The 20,246-nt window shown below is 45.4% G+C and overlaps 1 protein-coding gene across 1 annotated transcript in view; it reads right to left on the reverse strand.

Annotated features, from left to right (window-relative positions):
* Positions 1–2,799: 2,799 nt before the first annotated feature.
* The window catches only part of ONECUT2 (one cut homeobox 2), a 63,261-nt gene continuing 45,814 nt past the window's right edge, over positions 2,800–20,246 (reverse strand). Inside the window, exon 2 of the mRNA XM_035101006.3 lies at positions 2,800–4,835. Coding sequence (XP_034956897.1) covers positions 4,549–4,835 — 287 coding nt within the window. The 3' untranslated portion in view covers positions 2,800–4,548. The remainder of the gene's footprint in view (positions 4,836–20,246) is intronic.

A 20,246-nucleotide genomic window follows, 5' to 3' on the forward strand; every position in this document is an offset into this window, starting at 1 on the left:
TAAAAGGTAAGGAAGATGTTGGGATACTAGATCGCTACCATTTCTTGGTGGAGCAGAACAGACAAAATGAGCAGTACTCATTGCAATTATACAGAAGTTTAAGCCAAGACATTTTAAAAAATAAAATAAAACAAAATCTTAACAATGGCTGCCATGTCTCCAAGATGCCCTTGTCATTCGGTGAATGGCAGGTGGCAAAGTTACATAATTGTTTACCAACAGTGCAACTGCAACGAAGGAAATATGGTTGGGACAAGTCAAGTAAGACCACAAGAGGTTAGGAACAGAAGCGGCTGCTTGTAATGGGAACAGAGAAACTGGATAACTTCAGAGAAGGAAGAAGGTGTGTTATACGTTGAGTAGAAATCACCAGCTAAACTGTTGGCAGCCATTGGTGGAGCGACAAATGGCATGTCAAAGACCACTGTCTTTCGTATTCATATAATTAAAACAGAACATGCGTCTCATGCCTGAGTAGATATACCAGATGACGGGATTTGACAGTGTAAAGTTTGAGATTATCCCTTTTCACCAATATGACCATTATGCCAGAAATGCTGTCAGAGTTCTTTTTAGAGTAAGACCGCAGGTCAGTGAGCTGCTTGAACTGACTGTGCTGCCTAGGATAAGTTCCCCAGAATCACCCCTCTCTCCCTGGCAAGGGAAGGAAAACAGAGAGCAGTATTTGAAGACATTGGAAATGACCTTTTGCTCTTCAGCTGAAGTTCAATGTTCATCCCAATAAGAGATTGTTACACGTCTGAGACATATGAGCAAATCAAATGCAAGAATGAATCAACAGCATTGCATAAGTGAACATTCTTGAATATGGCCCAAGATGCAAAGTGTGTACAGTATCTTATTTTGTAGGGATGGGCCACATCTATCATCCGGGCGATGGGTGGATCTGACAATACCCAGACTTTCACATGGCCCTTGTGATCATTTTCATTTGCACAAGAGTGTATATCTGTAGGCTTTGCAAAACTCACGCAGTGTTAATGTTCTGTGACCATTGAGAAGCCACTGTGGCAATGCTTAGACCTCAAGCCAGGCTTTCAGTTTCTGCCATGGCGATTCTTGAAATAATTAGAAGGGGGAATTTAGGTTTTTGGCTCAAAGACTTTTAGGGCCAACACTCCTTTCTGATAAAAGCAAAATCTACCTCTCACACCAAAGCACTTCGGAATGAATTTTGGATGCTTTTCCTTTAAATTTTCAGGTTAGGATTTGAAAAGACATTTCGTCTTGAACTTTTTTTCATGGAAGAATCCAAGTTTGTTCTACTGGCGAAACAGTTCCAACTTCGTTCTTACAATGAATTAATCATAACTACCCTGTTATTGTTATAGTGATGGATCTGAGCTGAGAGCTTAGTCCAGAATTGTTTAAAAAAAGGGGGGGGGAGTTTTGCTACCAAAGTCTAGCAATACAAGCAACGATTTTAATGGGTGTGGATGATACCTGCAAGTAAACATCTCCAGCTCCTCATCCAGCTTAAGTTATTGATTCCCAAACAGCAAATCAATACCCTACAGAGGAGTTGGAGATGCCTTACGGGTGGTTCACCTTTTAAGTGGGGTGATTGGAGGTGGATTTTGCATATAGCGGTTATGAAAATTTCATTACTAGCTCGAATTAGCAGAATGCAGGCTCTCAATGGAGACAGAATACCATTGGTGGGTCCACAATATTTTAAAAGTCACCAAGAACAGTGTTTCTCAACCAGGGTGGCGGTGTGTTATTACCTAATACACTTTCAATATTCTGGGTTCTCCAAAGGAAGGATTATCACTCCACTCACATTGATGACTGAGAAGGGTAGAGTCATGCATCTCTGATGTTCTATGTCCAGTTCCTGAGTTCAGAGAGGAGTTCTCCCAGGAAGAGTGAATGTATATGAATCTGAGGGAAGAAGCTGTATACCATGGATGAATCGGAGCTGTATACTGTGTGAGCAGAAGCTAGGCATAGGATTGTTTGGGCCTGCTTGGTGGAGCTGGGGACCAAACTGCTAGAAGGTCTAGAAGGTCTGTGATTTCCTAATTTGAGAAACACTGGTCTGGTGTTGAGTGGTCAAGACTTAATGGCCATGTGCAGAACACTGGATAGTGAAGTTAAACTGCCCAAGGTTCTGACAAAGAACTAACTATTCACTGTCTGGATTATATGCGTCAAGCTCCTTTCCAACAGTATGAGAAACAAGAACACATACCATTCATTTGCATTCACAAAAGTTGCCCTCTAACCCATCTCCTAGGTTATCATTTTAAAATCACATAACATATGCAACTCCACTGAGCCCAAATTATCATTTAAAGAGTGAGATGCTTCTCCCCTCCACACATGCACAACATCGGGTTGGAGAAGATCCATTAGCTTAGTATCCCAACATCTTATACTTGGAGCCCATGGAATCCTTTGGAAGATTCCATGTGAGAGCAGAAATTGGAAAAGAAAAGAAAAGAACTTTTTAGTATTTAAAAAAAATAATCATCCTTTTTGTGTGTTTGTTTTTTGTTGCTCAAAAGAAACAGAATCAATTTACCTTTGCACAGATCAATCGTGCGATACGCATATTAGCTGTGCAAGGGGGGAGAATGAACTGAACTAAAAGTCGTGAGAAATCCTCATCTTTGGTATTGTAGCTGTTGAGGTCTCGGTTGCTCTGTTCCTTGTTCTTTTGAAAAAACTGCATAGGCACAAATTAAAGACAATCTTCAACTTTAAGATTACTGAGTTGTCAAAATGAAGCAGCAATCCCCATTGGCTTTTCCATTCGTTTCCTTTCTTGTCAACCCTTTCTTTGAACTCTGCTTCCTAAAAATGTTCCAAGATGTCTGTCAAAACACAGTGTGTTAGCATTGGTTTGTTTCCTGACGTGCTTCCTTGGTTTGGTTCTTTTTTATATTTAAATTATTATTCATTTCTTTATTTTTTCCCCCCCTAAATGGAACAGTTTGTTGCAGAAGAAGTAGGTGCAGAAAAAGTTTCTTTGGTTTCGATTAAGTAGTACATAAAAGAGTCTCAAGTGTCTTTAAAGGATCGTTACAGCATTTGGCTTGCTTTTGAACACTCAAGTGGTGTTCCAAGGAATGGGGGGCTATTCACTGGTGAATATGCACATTGAGTGACCATAGCAATTCTGATGAGAAAGATTGTGTTGTGTGTGGGTATCCTTAGGTGAACACTGTACCCTAGTGAGATTTAAAGTTATATTTGATGCTTCACTTGAGAACACTGTCTCTTTCAGCTCACTGGACAGGTGAACTGGAATAGAGCTGTACATGGACTGACGTTTATTTCAAACATATTCAAAAACTGACTACACTGATGACAAGGACAATGGCGATGACAATGACGTTGGGAAATGGCAAGTTATAATGGTCTTTGGTTTGCAATATCCTGCATCTTTGGTGTGTTGCATTCTTACATGAAGTGGTGGGTGGGATGCTTTTTATCCATGGAACAGACTTGGAGTAAGTAAGTGCTCCAGTGGTCAGTGAAGTCATGAAGGCATTGGCTTTATTTTCCCGCCTGGAAACACCAACTAACTCAAACACAGAATCGATGTGGCAAAAATTAAATTAAAAAAAAAGTGACGGGATGAAATTGGATGTCTCATAACTCTTTAGGACATATTCATGATTAGTTTCTTTTAAAAAATAAAGTCTAGAGCGTTTCAAGTCTTGCATTTGCTCTATCCGTGGTAGCATCTTAAACTGGCTTCCTGAGTGTGTGTCTGCACTATGTACAAATAGAAATTGTGAAGACCTGCAAAAGTGTGCTTGAAACCAATGTGTTCGCTAACGCCCCCTAACTCCGAGCACGTCTTGTAAGAACAGGCAAAGAGTCCAGAGCTGTTCCTGTTTTCTGGTGTCTTTGTGCTTGATAGTTTGGGTTCAAGGGAACCGAATCGTACTGATCCAAGACCTTATCTTCATTGACATTTCCACCCCCCCCTTAAGAGAAAGCAAGTCGGATAGTTCTGAAAATGTTTAACGTAACAATGCCTGAGTTTCTAAAATAACCCCCCCCCCCGTTCTTAGGTCTAGATTAAGTTTGTGCTCAGTACTTATATGTTTCAATGCTTGTGAGCTTTGGTATAGTAGTGTGGAGAAACTAAGCATGTTGGAAACAAAATAGGTCCAGTGTGTTTGGATTTCCTTTGGTGAACAAATCTTAGCAAAGGTGGTACTGTCTTGTTGGCCGATTCCTTGGCCCTTGAAGATGATAAACATTTTCAGCTTTGATTGGGTCTGTCATGATAGCCCTGGATTAATTTGGGTCATGAATGACCTACTTCTGTTTCATACATGCTTAGTCTTGCCTTTTAATGTATTTTTGACCTGCACATATATATATTTTTAAAAAGGAAACAAACCCTAAGAATCATTTAAATAAAATTAAAATGCCCTGTGTTGTAAATCAGTATTACTGTTTTAAGAGGATTGTGCTTTCAAATCACCAGTGAAGGGCCCCAGTAACAATCCATTCCTTTTCAAATATATTCGTTGAGTTGTGCCCAATTTAGATTCTGATTTTCGATCATGCTTTGGTACAAGTGGTGGAGGTTGAGGAGGGTCCCCCGGTGCTCAAATCATCCTGCCATTTCTCGAGGCTCCGCCTCCTAGCATTCATGAAGAAGTTACTGACAGTAGTAAGTTCCAAGCCCAGCTGTTGAGAAATAGTGATCTGCATTTCTTTGGACGGACGTTTGTTCTCTTTGAAGATGGCAAAAAGTGTTCTGCGTTGGAGATCGGTGAAAACCAGACGGGATTTCTTCTGGGAGTTGTTCCTATCTTTGTTTGGTTCTTGTTCTTTGCGCTTGCATGCTTAGGAAAGAGAAACAGAGAGAGAGAAGAATCAATGTGTGCATAAGTACCAGTCAACTGAGCAGGTGATACATTGAAAACATTGACGAAGCTGTAGAGAAGATGTAAACTGATAAACTTTTATTGTGCAAATTGCAGAAACGTCAATATCCAACCTGCCCAGGCCCATCTTTTCTGACTGGGAGTGACTAATGCAGGCAAAGTAAAAACCACCTCCGTTAATACGGAGTGTGTAATTAACCGGTCGACGTTAGCATATAGGCAGACTACCATGGCTCTGCCCTAGGAATGGAGGAGAAACCCTGTTCTGTTCACATTTCAAAGGGAACCTACCCTATTCTGTACTTTCCCAAACAATATGCAAATAGCCATCCTTCGAAATTCGCGCTCTTCTGAATTTTGCAGCACTGAATTCTCCAGGCAAGTAATGTGTACAAGAAGCATATCAAAATAACATGTTGCTGTTGTTTAGCCGTTTAGTCGTGTCCGACTCTTCGTGATATGAAGATAACATACAAAAATAACATACAAAAGTGAATTGTTTTAGGGGAAACTGCATTGCAGAAATGTGTATATTAGGCAAATTTGATGAATCTCACAATTTCAGTTTCTCATTTTTCCAGCCTTAAGTTCAGTTATCCAGATGTGCGCATTAGTTTGCGGTTGGTTGGTTTTTTTTTTTAATAAAAAAAGTCATTGTGAAAATTCAACAGCATTTTAGTGTATTTTTCCTAATGTGCCCATTCTTTTCCCATTTTCCCTAATGTAATGCATTTTGCATGTCCTCTTCACAAAGATGTGCATTTCTCCCCACACTTCTCCCCAGTATGTGCATTTTGTACACGTTACTTGGCTGGAGAGCTGCATTGCAAAATTGCAAAAGTGTGAATTTTGAAGGGCAGCTGCATTTCGGTTTTGTGTATTGATTCAGAAAGTGTGAATTTAAAAGGTCCACCTTTACATGTGAGCCAAATCAAAATTCCTCCTTCCAAACAAGCTTGTTGCATCCTCCATGTGAGAGCCCTTAAGATATTTTGTGGCTATAATCTCTTAGTCTCCTCATTCCCAGACTAAACATACCCAACTCCCTCAACCATTCCTCGTAAGACTTAGTTACCAGACCCTTAATCATCTTGGCTGCCTTCCTCTGCACATGTTCCACTTTGTCAATATCCTATTTAAATTGGGGTGCCCAGAGTTGGACACTGTACTCCAGGTTGGGTCTGACCAAGGCAGAATAGAGTGGGACTATTACATCCCTTGGTCTGGCCCCTATACTTCCATTGATGCATCCTAAAATAGCATTACCTTTTAAAATTAAATTTATATACTGCCCTCACAGGGCAGCTTGCAACATAAAAACACATTAACATATAAAGACATAAAAACACATGCACACATAGCAAACCAAAACAATAACTCACCCTGCGGGCCCCCCCCCAACACATTTAAAAGTGTGTTAAATCCCAATCACTGATTCCTATGGGCAATGGTCATGTGGAAAGATTCACATCTTCCTCACAATCCTAAATGAAAGCTGGGCATTCACAGATTCATGGAAACGAACACTGAGAAATCTATGTGCAAAACAAACTGAAAAGCAGGTCTTGTGTTAATCCAGGCATAGGCAACCTTGGCTCTCCAGATGTTTTGGAACTACAACTCCCATGATCCCTGACTACGGGTCCTGTTAGCTAGGGATCATGGGAGTTGAAGTTCCAAAACATCTGGAGATCCAAGGTTGCCTATGCCTGTGTTAATCCCTTGGGAAGAATTATCGCAGACACAGTTAAATTATTGTATTTCCAAAAGATATAGCTATTAGTTTTGGCTTACACTACTGATTCCCTCCTCCGCCCCCCAAATGAAGAGACCTGATTATCCGAACGCTATAGGAGATATTCCCAAATGGAAGCATTTTGCTCTTTCCCTACAAGGTCTCTTCACGAGACATGCTTCTCTGCCTGCCTGTCCCTCAAATCCAGCCCTGTGTTAGGCTGCAATCCTAATACCACTTGCTCAGGAGTAAGCCCCACTGAATTCAACAGGTAAAAGGTAAAGGACCCCTGGACAGTTAAGTCCAGTCAAAGGTGACTATGAGGTTGCAGCGCACATCTCGCTTTCAAGCCAAGGGAGTTGGCGTTCGTCCACAGACAGCTTTCCGGGTCATGTGGCCAGCACGGCCATACCATTTCTGGCACAACGGGACACCGTGACGGAAACCAGAGTGCACGGAAACGCCGTTTACCTTCCCACCGCAGCGGTACCTATTTATCTACTTGCACTGGCATGCTTTTGAACTGCTAGGTTGGCAGGAGCTGGGACAGAGCAACGGGAGCTCACTCTGTTGCGGGGATTTGAACCACCGACCTTCTGATCAGCAAGCGGTTTAGACCACAGCGCCACCCGTGTCCTTATTCAACAGGACTTACTTCTCACTAGCTGTGGTTAGAATTGGCAGCCTCGGGGCTCCTCCAGATGATCTGTTTATTGGGCATTCATGCAGATTTGCTTGCAGAAAGCTTATGCAGAGGTTAGACTGGTAATTACTGAGCATTTATTCCGGTTTGTTTGCAGAGCAGTTATATGACAAGGAGTTGCGGCTATCCTGATTTGCTTGCAAGGTGTTTGTATGCCTTCCCGTTCATCATTCATTCATCTCACAATTTCCAGTGCAGTTCCCTGGCATGCTTTTAAAATAGTAGTGAATCGGTTGCACTAGAGTCCCAGAACACTTTAAAGTGCTTTAATTGCACAAACCTAGTATGCTCTCGAATCCCTCCTACAAAATAGTGATGGTACGGAGGTGGCCCTGGTCCATAATCTGGTAGGCAAAGTATAGCATATTCTTGAAGCAAGTGAAAACGGCTGTGAAATGAATCCAGAACAAATAACTCTTTTAGCATAGCGGGTCAGACAATCTTGACCTAATATTTTATATCTACTCCCATGAACTCTACAGTGCCATATTTCCTGCTCTGCTCGGCAGTACTATGCTGAGTAAATGCAACATTAATCTGCTAAGTTAATGCACATGGTTGGAGACAAAGCTGAGCCAACATAATTCTCCTCCCCTCCTTGTTTTGAGCGTGGAAAGGCCTTGCCAAATGCACATTTGCAGAACTGAAGTTCCCTGGATGAAATGTGGAAAGCCCGTGAGGAACATCTACACCAGGCATGGCCAAACTTGGCCCTCCAGCTGTTTTGGGACTACAGTTCCCATCATCCCTGACCACTGGTCCTGTTAGCTAGGGATGATGGGAGTTGTAGTCCCAAAACAGCTGGAGGGCCAAGTTTGGCCATGCCTGATCTACATGTATTTCAAAACAAAACAAAACAATTTCCCTTTGAGAAACTGTTTATGTTCAGTTTAGACACTAGCAGAGCAAACCAAACCTTTGCACATGGCTGGGAATGGTTTGGATTGGGCGAAAGTGTTCCTCTGTTGGGTCTTGGTGTCAGCCTTCTGATACCATTGGACGTGCTGCCGCCTTTTATATGCATGTGTGCTTCTGTTTCCACATGATTCATCCATGAAAATGGCAGGAAAGAACTGTCTGCTGGAATGCCACCCCAAATATTGCCCCATGGTGTGACAAATGTGGGGAAATTACAGCACGAAACTCCTACAACATTCTTGCTTAACGAGGTTGCAAACTTTATTTATTTTTTCCTGGAAGCAATCAACGTGAAAATGAGTGCAACACACCTGCTAGATTTCAAGGAGTGGCTTTTTGTGCGAAATAGCACATAAAATGCAGAAAACATCAGGTGTGGAAACACTGGGGAAATGGAATAAATGCTGTCTGAATGCAGCCTTAGGCTGCTTGTTGAAAGGGGAAACTCTTCAGTAGCTGCCAAAAAGACAACAGATAGCGCCTTTCTAATATTCAAGGGGAGGGAATTCCAAGGGCAGTAGATGCTACAACACTAAAGGCCTGGTTCCTATATTTTATGGAATGAACCTTCTGATAAGATCTGCAGGAGGTCTTCCCCTGCTGTGACTGATTGGGCAGCATATAAGTGGCTGGATCAGGTGGAGGAAGCATGTCTGCAGCAAGTGTTTAGATGCAGGATTCCCCACCCAGCTAGAAACGGGGCCCAAGGCAGATTGTTTCTACATGATGATGATGATGATGATGATGATGATGTGTGCTCACCCTAACTGGATAGGAATAACATGCCCGTCAACAATCCCGATTTCACCATCCTGGCTTCTGATCGGATGTCCTATTTTTGATGCCAAGCTCTTGTGTGAGTCAGCTGGCTCCCGTGAGATCTTGGCACCAAAAGATATGCATCCTCATCCCTTGATAAGACTCAGTTCTATGACTCTTATGACTCCAGATCTTAGGAATAATAAAAAACAGCAACAACAACAACTATAATAAGTGGAATACAGTCATACCTCGGTTTAAGTACGCTTCGGATTGAGTACTTTCAGTTTAAGTACTCCACGAACCTGTCTGGAACGGATTAATCCACTTTCCATTACTTTCAATAGGAAAGTTCACTTCAGGTTAAGTACGGACTTCCAGAACCAATGACACTCATGCTTTGGGTTAAGTACGCTTCAGGTTGAGTACTCTGCGGACCCGTCTGGAACAGATTAATCCACTTTCCATTACTTTCAATGGGAAAGTTCGCTTCAGGTTAAGTACGCTTCAGGTTAAGTACAGACTTCCAGAACCAATTGTGTACTTAAACCGAGGTACCACTGTAGTGATAGTATTTGTAGTAATAATGGTAACTACCAGTACTAGTAGTAACAACTACTAGTAACTACTACTAGCCAGGGGCGGAGGAAGGGGAGTGGTAGGGGCGGTCCGCCCCGGGTGTCACCACTGGGGGGGTGACAAAATGCTGGGCGGCACTCACCCTGAGGCCTGCAGCGTGCCCAGGCCATGCGTCTCCATGCTCCGCACTGCCCCAAACAGTCTGCCCGTCACCTCCCCCTCAGCTGTAGGGCAGCTGAGGGGAAGGAGGCAGGCAAACTCCTTGGAGGCCCCATGGAGCATCCTGCCCCAGCTGGCCCTGCCCCTGGGAACACGGCACACGTGCCGCCCCAGGTGCCCGATCAGCTTGCTCCACCACTGCTACTAGCAACTACTAGTAGTAGTATCAGTAGTACAAATAGCCCTGCACACTCAGGGGAGTTTCTGTTCACAGTCTCCAAAACTTCTTTTCTGCCTTGGAAAGAAGAAAGATGAGAGAGAAGGTAACAAGCTGCTGAGGAAGCTTGCAACGTTTCCCCTTTCCAAAGTACCCATTCCCTACTGGAACAAATCACTGCTGATAACCAATCATATGACATCAGCAGCCATCAAGCCAATCCCTGCCCTCATGTCACAAATGTTATTTCAGTTACCCTTACAGTTACCCTTGTAAAGTAAGCCAGTCTATTATTATTCTCAAGTAACCACACCAATACCTGCCTTTGTCTCTCTGGAATCTACCAGATTTTTCCATGTATAAGACGCCCCTTTTTGGGGGTTGGGGCGGGAATTGCCAACAATCCCTAACCCGCCTGACCACCACTGCAAATCGTACGTCTCGACAAGGCCACCAATCGTCTGCCCACTCGCCACCATCAGCCGCCAATCGCCCGCCATATTGCCGCCACCGCAGCCAATCGCAAGGAGGCCTTGCCACAGCCACCAATCACACGCCCAATTGGTGCAGCAGCAGCCAATCATCAGCAGCCACCAATCACACGCCCATTCGCCAATCACAATCTCCAATTCGCAAATGCCACCAATCGCCCGTTCCCCACCTACGCTATCTGTGTATAAGACAACACCCTAAAAAAATAGTCTTATACATGGAAAAATAAGGTATTTTCACTGTCAAGACTCAGGCTTCAAACATGCAAAGTCCTACTAAAGGCAAGAGTATCTCTGAGCATATGAATAGCACTTTGCCTGCACCACTGAGCAATTATACCTCCAAGATGGTGTAACGGTGTAAGGACGTCCTAAATGACAGCGTTGTGGCTTTTATCTAATTTCATTTTTATTTTACTTACAGTGGGTCTGCCTTATAAAGTTCTCAGAGCAGTCCACAACAAGAAATAAAACAATCTAAAAGTCATAAAACCCACACAGAGTTGGAAGGGACTCAAAGAGTCATCTAGTCAAACCCCCCAACCCTCAACAAATGGAAGCAGCAACATACTCTTTTGCTAAGAGTAAAAATGGCTCAAATCTAAAACGGATTTAAAAGGCCTGGGAAAATAAGAAAGGTATTCACCAGGCACCTGGAAGTGCCAGATGAGTCTGACATTGCAAAATGAGGGGCCACCACTGAAAAAGACCTCGCTCCATTCCCGTTGTTCCTAGTTGTACTTTTCATGAGGCAGGAACTAAAAGAGGCTTTTTAAAAAAAGGTTCTAATAAATCCCACCCCCAACTTAAACTGTGTGTATGTGGAATAATTACCGGTTTAATAGGGTTGTATGAGATTTCTTCCCCAACCTCAACACTCCCCCCCCTTTATTTTTGCTTCACTTAGGTTATTTATTTATGATGCCTGTCTCCAATATGGTCCCGCAAAAAGCCAAGAGAAGTTACGGAATATGATCAGGAGCTCTTACCTTTTCACTGTAGTTCCTAAAAGGTTTTTTGGGAGGTTATTTTATCACATCACTAATTCATGGCCTTATCCTTCTCAGTAGCGAACAATAAATAATTCAAAGGCTGAATGCGTCTTGATGCGATTCGGTAAATACTTTCCTCCAGCTGTTAAGTTTGTTCTGGAAAAGGAATTGTGGGGGGGGGGGTCTTCTCTGCCCTCCTCATCTCCCCTTGCCCCACCACTGAATTTGAAATCACATCTCACGGCTGCAAAAAAATCCAGCGCCACACTACACACCAGGAATACACGTTCGGCTAAGCGTGTGAAATTTGCACGAGGAATCTTGAGGGTTTGTTTCCGGGCAGAATGTATAGTGCGCTGGGATTGAGGCAGGAATGTTTGAGGATAGAAGCACAATAAATTACCTTGCGATGGCCTAACACACATTGTATTGTCCACACTGACTGACAGCACCTCTCCAGAGCATAGGTGCCAAGTTCCAGATTGAAAAATCCAGGGTCAGCAACGCCGCGGCCCTGGAAATCGCTTCTACGCACTTCCGGACATGCGTAGAAGTGACTTCCGATGCCGCTGTGCCCATTTCCAAAATGTCCGCGGCCCCAGAAGTCGCTTCTATGCACTTCCAGACATGCGTAGTGTCTGGAAGTGTGTAGAAGCGACTTCCGGTGCTGGCGCGGCACCGGAAGAACATGGCCGTCAGCAGGAGCTCCGTAATCCGGGGGAATACGGGGTATTTTGCCAATTGGGACACCTGCGGGAAATGGTAAGAAAATACGGGGGGTTCCCAGGGAAAACAGGGTACTTGGCAGCTATGCTCCAGAGTTTCAGACAGGAGTGTCTCCCAGCCTTACCAGGAGATGCCGAGGGAATGAACCTGCAACCTTCTGCATGTTGCAAAGGAGCTGCTCTGCCATTGAGCTATGACCCGTCCCTGTATGATCACAGACAGCTCTGAGTGCAGACAACCATCGTCCCAAGGCATAACTTGCTGCAGTATACACATAGCCACTTTGCATGCCCATCCCCCTTTATGCTCCCTCCTATTAAATGGGGAGGAGGATTTTTATTTGTGTATCACATAGCTGCATTTGACTGGGGTTTGAAGATGCTGACAAGCATTTACCATGTATTAAAATGTACTGCAATGGACATAGCCTTGTCGGCTTCCATCTTTCCTTATAATATTTTGCCATTCAAATCATCTTTAAAGCATTTTGGGCAGGATTCAGCTAATGAGTCTCGCTAAGCAGAAGACTTCTGCTAGCTCAATGGGGCTGTCCCCTGCTCTCTTCTCCCCATACACCCCACAAAATTGTCCTGGGAGAACCACCAGAATGTTGTGCAGGGGGAGGACAGGGGAGATTGTCCTGCCCAGCAAAGCAAAATGCTTGCACTGACAGAATGATTCCCATAGCGCTACATTTAATTCCTCTCTTTATATGTTTTTCAATAGTTTTAATTGTTTTTATAATTACCCACATTCACCCAGAAATCCACATGTGCCCATGGACCTAAAAAGGTTGGCAATTCCGCTTTAAGCACTCTTGAGAGTGTCCTACACTGGCTTCCAGTACGTTTCCAAGCACAATTCAAAGAGTTTTGGCCTTGGTCCTGCAAAACTGAAGGAGCATCTCCATCGTTCAGCCCAGGCACTGAGATCCAGCTCCAATGGTCTTCTGGCAGTTCCCTCACTGCAAGAAGTGACCTTACACGGAACCAGGCACAGGGTCTTCTTGGTAGTGGCACCTGACCTGTGGATTGCCCTCCCATCAGATGTCAAGGAGATAAATAACTATACAACTTTTAGTTACAGGTAGGTAGCCGTGTTGGTCTGCTGTAGTCGAAACAAAATAAAAAAAATTCCTTCCAGTAGCACCTTAGAGACCAACTAAGTTTGTCATTGGTATGAGCTTTCGTGCCCATGCACACTTCTTCAGATACACTGAAACAGAAGTAACCAAACCCTTATATATAGTGAGAGGGTGGGGAGGGGTATTACTCAGAAGGGTGGTGGGAATGGGTGATCGGCTGATAGGTATGGTAAACCTGTTGACGACTGTTAACGACTGCAATTGGTCTTACAGGAAAAAGCAAGGGGTGAGATGGCTAAAAATAGCTTTATCATTTTAGAAGACACCTGAAGGCAGTCCTAAATTAGGAGATTTTTAATAGTTGATGTTTTATTATGTTTTTATATGTGTTGGAAGCTGCCCAGAGCACAAAGTGAAGCGAGTTGCTTAGAGTTAACATCATTTGGGTACATTTCAACCAGGGCAGCTGCAGTTGTTAGATCCCTGTTCCAAGGAAGCCTTCCAAATGAAGGAGACAGATGAAGGTGGGCATTGATGTGTGAAAGGACTGGCCTTTCTATGGAGGGGGGTGGGCAAGGGGCACGGCTTGGCGCTTTGGTTCAGGAAGCAAAATGTCTCGGACTATCACTGCTGAGCTGAGCTGTCTCTGGGATGGATTGTCTTGAGGCTGTCCCTGGAAGGGAATAAGGAAATGTCAGCTACTTGCCAGGGAAATTTGGAAAGCGTTGTTGAGGAAATCTCCGAAAGGCTCGGAGGGACGCTCTGGTGAGACACTCAGCAAAATCATTAGCATTCACAGCCAGAGAAAGAAGCTGCCACTGGATCAGGTGATTTCTCAGAAGCAAAAGCCTCGAGAGATAGAAAAAAGAGAGAGAGGAAAAGTCATGTCAAACAAGAACATTTTTAGTTCTTACCAGACATCTAACAATGCAGACTCTGGTAACCAGAGGACAAGAGACCAGCTGCAAAGATGAGTGATGATATGGAGAGCCCACTCCAGGAGAATTGAGACAGAATGTTCCCCCAAACTTGCAACATTTGCATTCTGCATATTGAGCCACTTTTGCAGGCTGGGAAGATTTTGGAAGGCTTGCACAGCTTGTGAACTGGCATAATGTGTCCCTGGCTGGCTGTGGGGCGGGTGGAGGGAAAGCCAGGCAACCGCTTTGCGCGGCTCTGGGGCTTTCCCTCCACCTGCCCCGGCGATTGCAGAGGGGGAGGAGGGGATCGGAGCAGCCCGATTTCGGGCTGATCCTGGCTCCCCCTCGCCCCTGCCGATCGCGGAGGGGGAGGAGGGAGTCGGAGCAGCCCGATTCCGGGCTGATCCTGGCTCCCCCTCGCCCCTGCCGATCGCGGAGGGGGAGGAGGGAGTCGGAGCAGCCCGATTCCGGGCTGATCCTGGCTCCCCCTCGCCCCTGCCGATCGCAGAGGGGGAGGAGGGAGTCGGAGCAGCCCAATTTCGGGCTGATCCTGGCGCCCCCTCGCCCCTGCCGATCGCGGAGGGGGAGGAGGGAAAGCTGGCAAGGGAGAAGGGAGCTTTCCTTGCCCCGCTGTGGCCCCTCCCCTCCCCTTGGCCCTGCCCCTTGGCCCCACCCCTTGCCCCCCCTGAATTTCATCCTGGCTACGCCCCTGACAATGCCCATCATCCCTGGCCAACATCAGCTGGCAGGAGCTGATGGGAGCTGTAGTACAACAACACCTAAAGAGTTTCCCACGCCTGATGCAAGCCATCACTTGATGTTGCAGTCATCAGGTGATGTACATGCATTTGTCAATGAGCCCCAAGGTTTCCCACTCCTGTTGTAATCCATCACTTGATGTTGCAGTCAGCAAGTCATGCACACGAGCAAGTCAATGGCAAACACCCCCGTTGATTGAGAGGTGTGACAGCAGGTTTGCCAGGGATGCAATAGGAAGCAGCTGCATATCTCTTTTCAGCAAGTCAGGGTGACTGTGTTCAACTAATTGTGCAATCCATTTCTTAACTCTGAGCAAAGCATCATAATGTCCCCTTGGATGCATTATGGAGAAGTGATCAGATCTGTAATGAGGAAGAGTGATTAATGAATCACTCTATATGTATGAACTGGAAAGCTAGTTCAATTAGCATGAGATCCTTAATGAAACAGGCTTGCAAGCCTGCCCAATGCAGAATGCTAAAAAAAAAAAAAATTGCACTTAATGCTGACATTAAAAGTGTTAGCATTTTAGTTGATCCTGTTGCAAGATTAATGGAGGGCAGGGAAGTTCAGGCTTTCTTAAGCTATCTGTTGGAGCTGTCTGAAGCCGGAGCTGCTTACACATGCAATTCCCCTGATCCAGTAAAAGGAAATCCCTGCATGGAAACCAGGGCATCATTTAGGGAGGACAGAGGGGAAGCAGTGCCCTCCCTTCCCCTTGTTTCTGATGTGATCAGCATGGATATTTCACTGGTTCGACACATTAAGTGGCTATCTCTACAAACAGTTAAATGGGTACATATCCTTGGTGCAAGGGGTGGCTGCGGTGACTCTTGGTTCATCAACTTTCAACCAATTATTATGAAGCTTTAAAAAGCAACAATCGCAAGTGCTTTTTAAAGACAACACTTTTGCTCTCCCCATTATTTTTTTAAAATGCGCTTGCGCGCACACACGCTAAAACAACATTATACACTTTTTATGTTTTTTATATTTTTGTTGGAAGCCGCCCAGAGTGGCTGGGGAAGCCCAGCCAGATGGGCGGGGTACAAATAATAAATTATGATTATGATTATTAACAAGCTCACATCTTTACAATTTCCTACGTCTTTCACAGGTCATGTCTCAAGTCTGCATTCAAGCTGCCAAATTTCAATATGCTCAGAAAGTCACAGTCTGCTTTTGGTGAATTCTCCACTGGGTGAGCCGAAAACCCAGCCTGTTACCTACAGCCCAAATTATTTGGAGATCAGGGGCCTTTCCAGAGTCGGATCTGTACCACAGTCAATGGTCTATTTGTGCTGTTGCCACTGCCAGAGAAAACCATGGTTTGCCATGCTTCATAGAATTGTAGAGTTGGAAGGGACCCCCAAGGGTCCTCTAGTCGGGGATGGCTCTGCAGAGTGTGTGCCAAAGGGAGGGGACCAGGGGAGTGACCCAGGAGAGGGGGCCAGTGATTTGTAGGGTGTGATGCCACTCACAAGGCAGGAGCTGGGGGGGGGGAGGGAGAGCCAGAAGGCACACAGGGATGGGTCAGTAGATCCCCCACCTTCCCCTGCACCACTGTCTCCTAGAGTTCTGGAATTAAAACAGCAGGATTCAGAATTTCAGATTTCAAATTAAATACATACAATTAAGCAAGTCAAGGCATAATTGTGGGAAACTGGAGATAGAAAAGTCTTCACACAGAGCATGTTCAGGGGCAGAGGAAGGGGGGCGGTAGGGGCAGGCTGCCCCGGGTGTCACCACTGAGGGGGGTGACAAAATGCCCGGCGGCATTCACTGCGGGCCCTGCAGTGCGCCCAAGCCACGCATCTCTCCTGGGAGTGACACGGTGGCTTGGGTGCCCGCAGGCTCCACACTGCCCCGAACGGTCCACCCGCCACCACCCCCTCAGTTGTAGGGCGGCTGAGTGGGAGGAGGCAGGCAGACTCCTCAGAGGCCCCGTGGAGCGTCCTGCCCTGTCTTGCCCCACCCTGCGGGTGGCTGGCCCTGCCCCTGGGCGCAGGGCACACACGCCACCCCAGGCTCCTGATCAGCTTGCTCCGCCACTGAGCATGTATCCAAAATTAAACAATTGCAAGCCTTAGTATCTGCATGTGGCACCTTACTGCCAATGGGCTACTGAGTCAAGTTTAAGGTGCTACTGTTAGTATATAAAGCCTTAAACAACTTGGGACCTGAGAGACCACTTCTCTCCATACCTTCCTGTCCACCTGCTGAGATCAGCTGGGAAGGCACATTCCACAGTGCCCCAGGACATGCACTTGAGGGGGACTGTTGTTATTGATGCTGTTGTTCACATAAGCCTCAATGCCTCAACTAAGATAGAAACACCCAGGGCAGAGACCTAGGAATGGAGCATTCATCGGGTTGGTTCGCACATCACTTAAAACCACAGTTACGCCTAACTATGGTTTACAGGTGAATGTGCAGCACACAGGTGCACAGGGAAAAAGCCACAGCCTCTTCCACCTTTCCTTCTGTGCTAGCAGGAGTTAAGCCATGGTTTGGCTCAGCATGATGTCCAAATCCAGGTTCATGGTTTGCCTCTCTCCAAACAAAGCACAGGCTGTAACCAAGGCTAGCTGGAGTCTTGGAGAGAGGCAAAGCACCACCCCAGGCTTGGATAGAATGCCAAGCGAAACCATGGTTTTAGCTCTTGGTAGCAGCAGAAGCGGGGGTCGGGGTGGGCAGCAAAGTGGCTGCAATTTTCTCCCCGTGAACCAGCATCCTGCGTGTTCACCTTAAAAACATAGTTAAGCTGAAAGTGTAGTTTAAAGTGGCGTGTGAACAAAGCCAGTGTGATTGCAGCAGTTTGTGAAGTGCTTTGCCCATCTAGTGTTCCTGCTGGTACATTTGCACCATGCTGACCTCCCCACCACCTCACCCCCTCCCCTCTTTTCCCTCCTGGGAAGAAGAAGAAGAAGAAGAAGAAGAAGAAGAAGAAGAAGAAGAAGAAGAAGAAGAAGAAGAAGAAGAAGAAGAAGAAGAGGAAGAAGAAGAGAAGGAGGAGGAGTAGTAGTAGTAGTAGTAGTAGTTTTGATTTGATATCCCGCTTTATCACTACCCTAAGGAGTCTCAAAGCGGCTAACAATCTCCTTTCCCTTCCTCCCCCACAACAAACACTCTGTGAAGTGAGTGAGGCTGAGAGACTTCAGAGAAGTGTGACTAGCCCAAGGTCACCCAGCAGCTGCATGTGGAGGAGCGGGGAAGCGAACCCGGTTCACCAGATTACGAGTCTACCTCTCTTAACCACTACACCACCCTGGTAAACAACAGTAACCCATTCACTGGGAAGTTATCACAGCAACACCCTTCACCCAGCGAACCGCTTTTGAAGTATCGTGTGGAGTGCAGCCTTACCCATATGCCTAAAACCCGTTGACCCTCGGCTGGATCAAATCCATAGCCAATACATTCCTAAGTCACTCTGCATTTTTTGCAAGGGAAAGGCTTGGATATTGGTTTATTATGCGTTGTTTTCTGCGTGTGCAGAGTGCATCTAGCTCAGTCGAGTTATCTGCCCAATGGAACTAAAAAAGAAGGAGAAGCAGTTTCTCAATTTGATTTCAAACAGACCTCAATGTGAAGAGAAATTCAATTATGTCCGTAATGCTGAACACAATGAAATGACTGTCAAAAAAGGGCTTCCAAAGGTTTAAAATGTTTTCCTTTTTTCCTCTAATTTAGTTACAGCAACCTCTTGTATATCTGTGTTAGTACAATCTCTTAAAAAGTAGGCCCCAGAAATCAATTTGATTACCTCTCTGAATTAAGTATGCACAAATGAGAGCAATTGAGATCGATATAAATTAGGTTAAGTACTCCGCTGTGTACAAAACCATTATGTAACAGGGAACAATTGGAATGAAGACACAAATAAACATAGCGTAAGGGGGGAGGCTAGGACGGTAAACATATTTATCTGCTTATTTCCGCCCATTAAGCCTGCCTGTTATTTTTAACCTTAGGAATACCCTCTAAAGACACTTTACATATCACTGTAAAACAGGCATTCGGAAGCCGTTAGTCAAGCCAGCTGTTCTCCTACCAGCATAGAAGTTTCCCATCCCTGGTGGGTGCTGGAACTTCAAGCTGATTTGGTGACCACTGAGAGACAGTAAGCCCAGTTCAGACATTGCCCTAGCGAGTGTGGTTGCCATGCCAAGGTCAGCTCAAGTTGCACTGGTGACAAGAGAAGTTTCCTACCATATGGGCCACCCAGATTGCATAGGTACTTCATACACCAGCGCCTGGGGTGTAAGAATGCATTGTTTTTTCCCATTCCACTGCATGCAGCGCTGTTTCTAGTGCACTGCAGTTCATCTGCCACCCAATACTATATCATTCGCCTCGCTGTCCACTGTGGTGAAATTACATAAGTTACATCATTAAATTACGTTGTGTTTATGGTAAAGGTAAAGGTAAAGGGACCCCTGACCATTAGGTCCAGTCGTGGATGACTCTGGAGTTGCGGTGCTCATCTCGCTTTACTGGCTGAGGGAGCCGGCGTACAGCTTCTGGGTCATGTGGCCAGCATGACTAAGCCGCTTCTGGCGAACCAGAGCAGCGTGCGAAAATGCCGTTTACAAAATGCCGTTACAAAATGCACTTTGATGTGCTTTCGAACTGCTAGGTTGGCAGGAGCAGGGACTGAGCAACGGGAGCTCACCCCACCACAGGGATTTGAACCACCGACCTTCTGATCGGCAAGCCCTAGGCTCTGTGGTTTAATTACTCCATCCCATTACTCCATCCCATTTGTACCAATGCAAACAAGGAAAGGAAATGTCAATGGGGTGGAACAGAATCCAGCAGCAGCGACAGCGAATAGCAATCTTATTCGCTGGGTTGATTTCAATTCTGGGCATGGAATGAATACACAAACGGCGACTGTTCCCGCTCCTGTTTCCATTTCCACTGGAATTTTCCAACATCTCCAAGTGGTGTGTGTGTGTGTGTGTGTGTGTGTGTGTGTGTGTGTGTGTGTGTGTGAAGTTAGCCACAAATATTTCATCCAGTCATTCTTTCATTATGAAAATGCACATTCCATCTTTCTTGGTGAAATGCCCACCAAAGGCAGCTTATAAGAGCGAACTCAGGTGGCAAGTGCAGACTAAAACAGAAGCCCAAACTGGACGACAGAGAAGGAGTGGCATCAGTATATTCATGGTTTTCACAATATAGACTGAGCATGCTCAGTAGTCTGGATTCGGTATGCTGAGTGTTCATAGGCAAAGAGAAATGGAAAACCAGGTGGGAGTTGCCATGGTTTGGCTGGCTGGAACCCTGATCAGGAGCACGCTTCTTACATACCCTCCAAC

This window comes from Zootoca vivipara, chromosome 10 (genome assembly GCF_965207765.1).
Source record: "Zootoca vivipara chromosome 10, rZooViv2.hap1.1, whole genome shotgun sequence".
In the NCBI taxonomy this organism is placed as follows: Eukaryota; Metazoa; Chordata; class Lepidosauria; order Squamata; family Lacertidae; genus Zootoca; species Zootoca vivipara.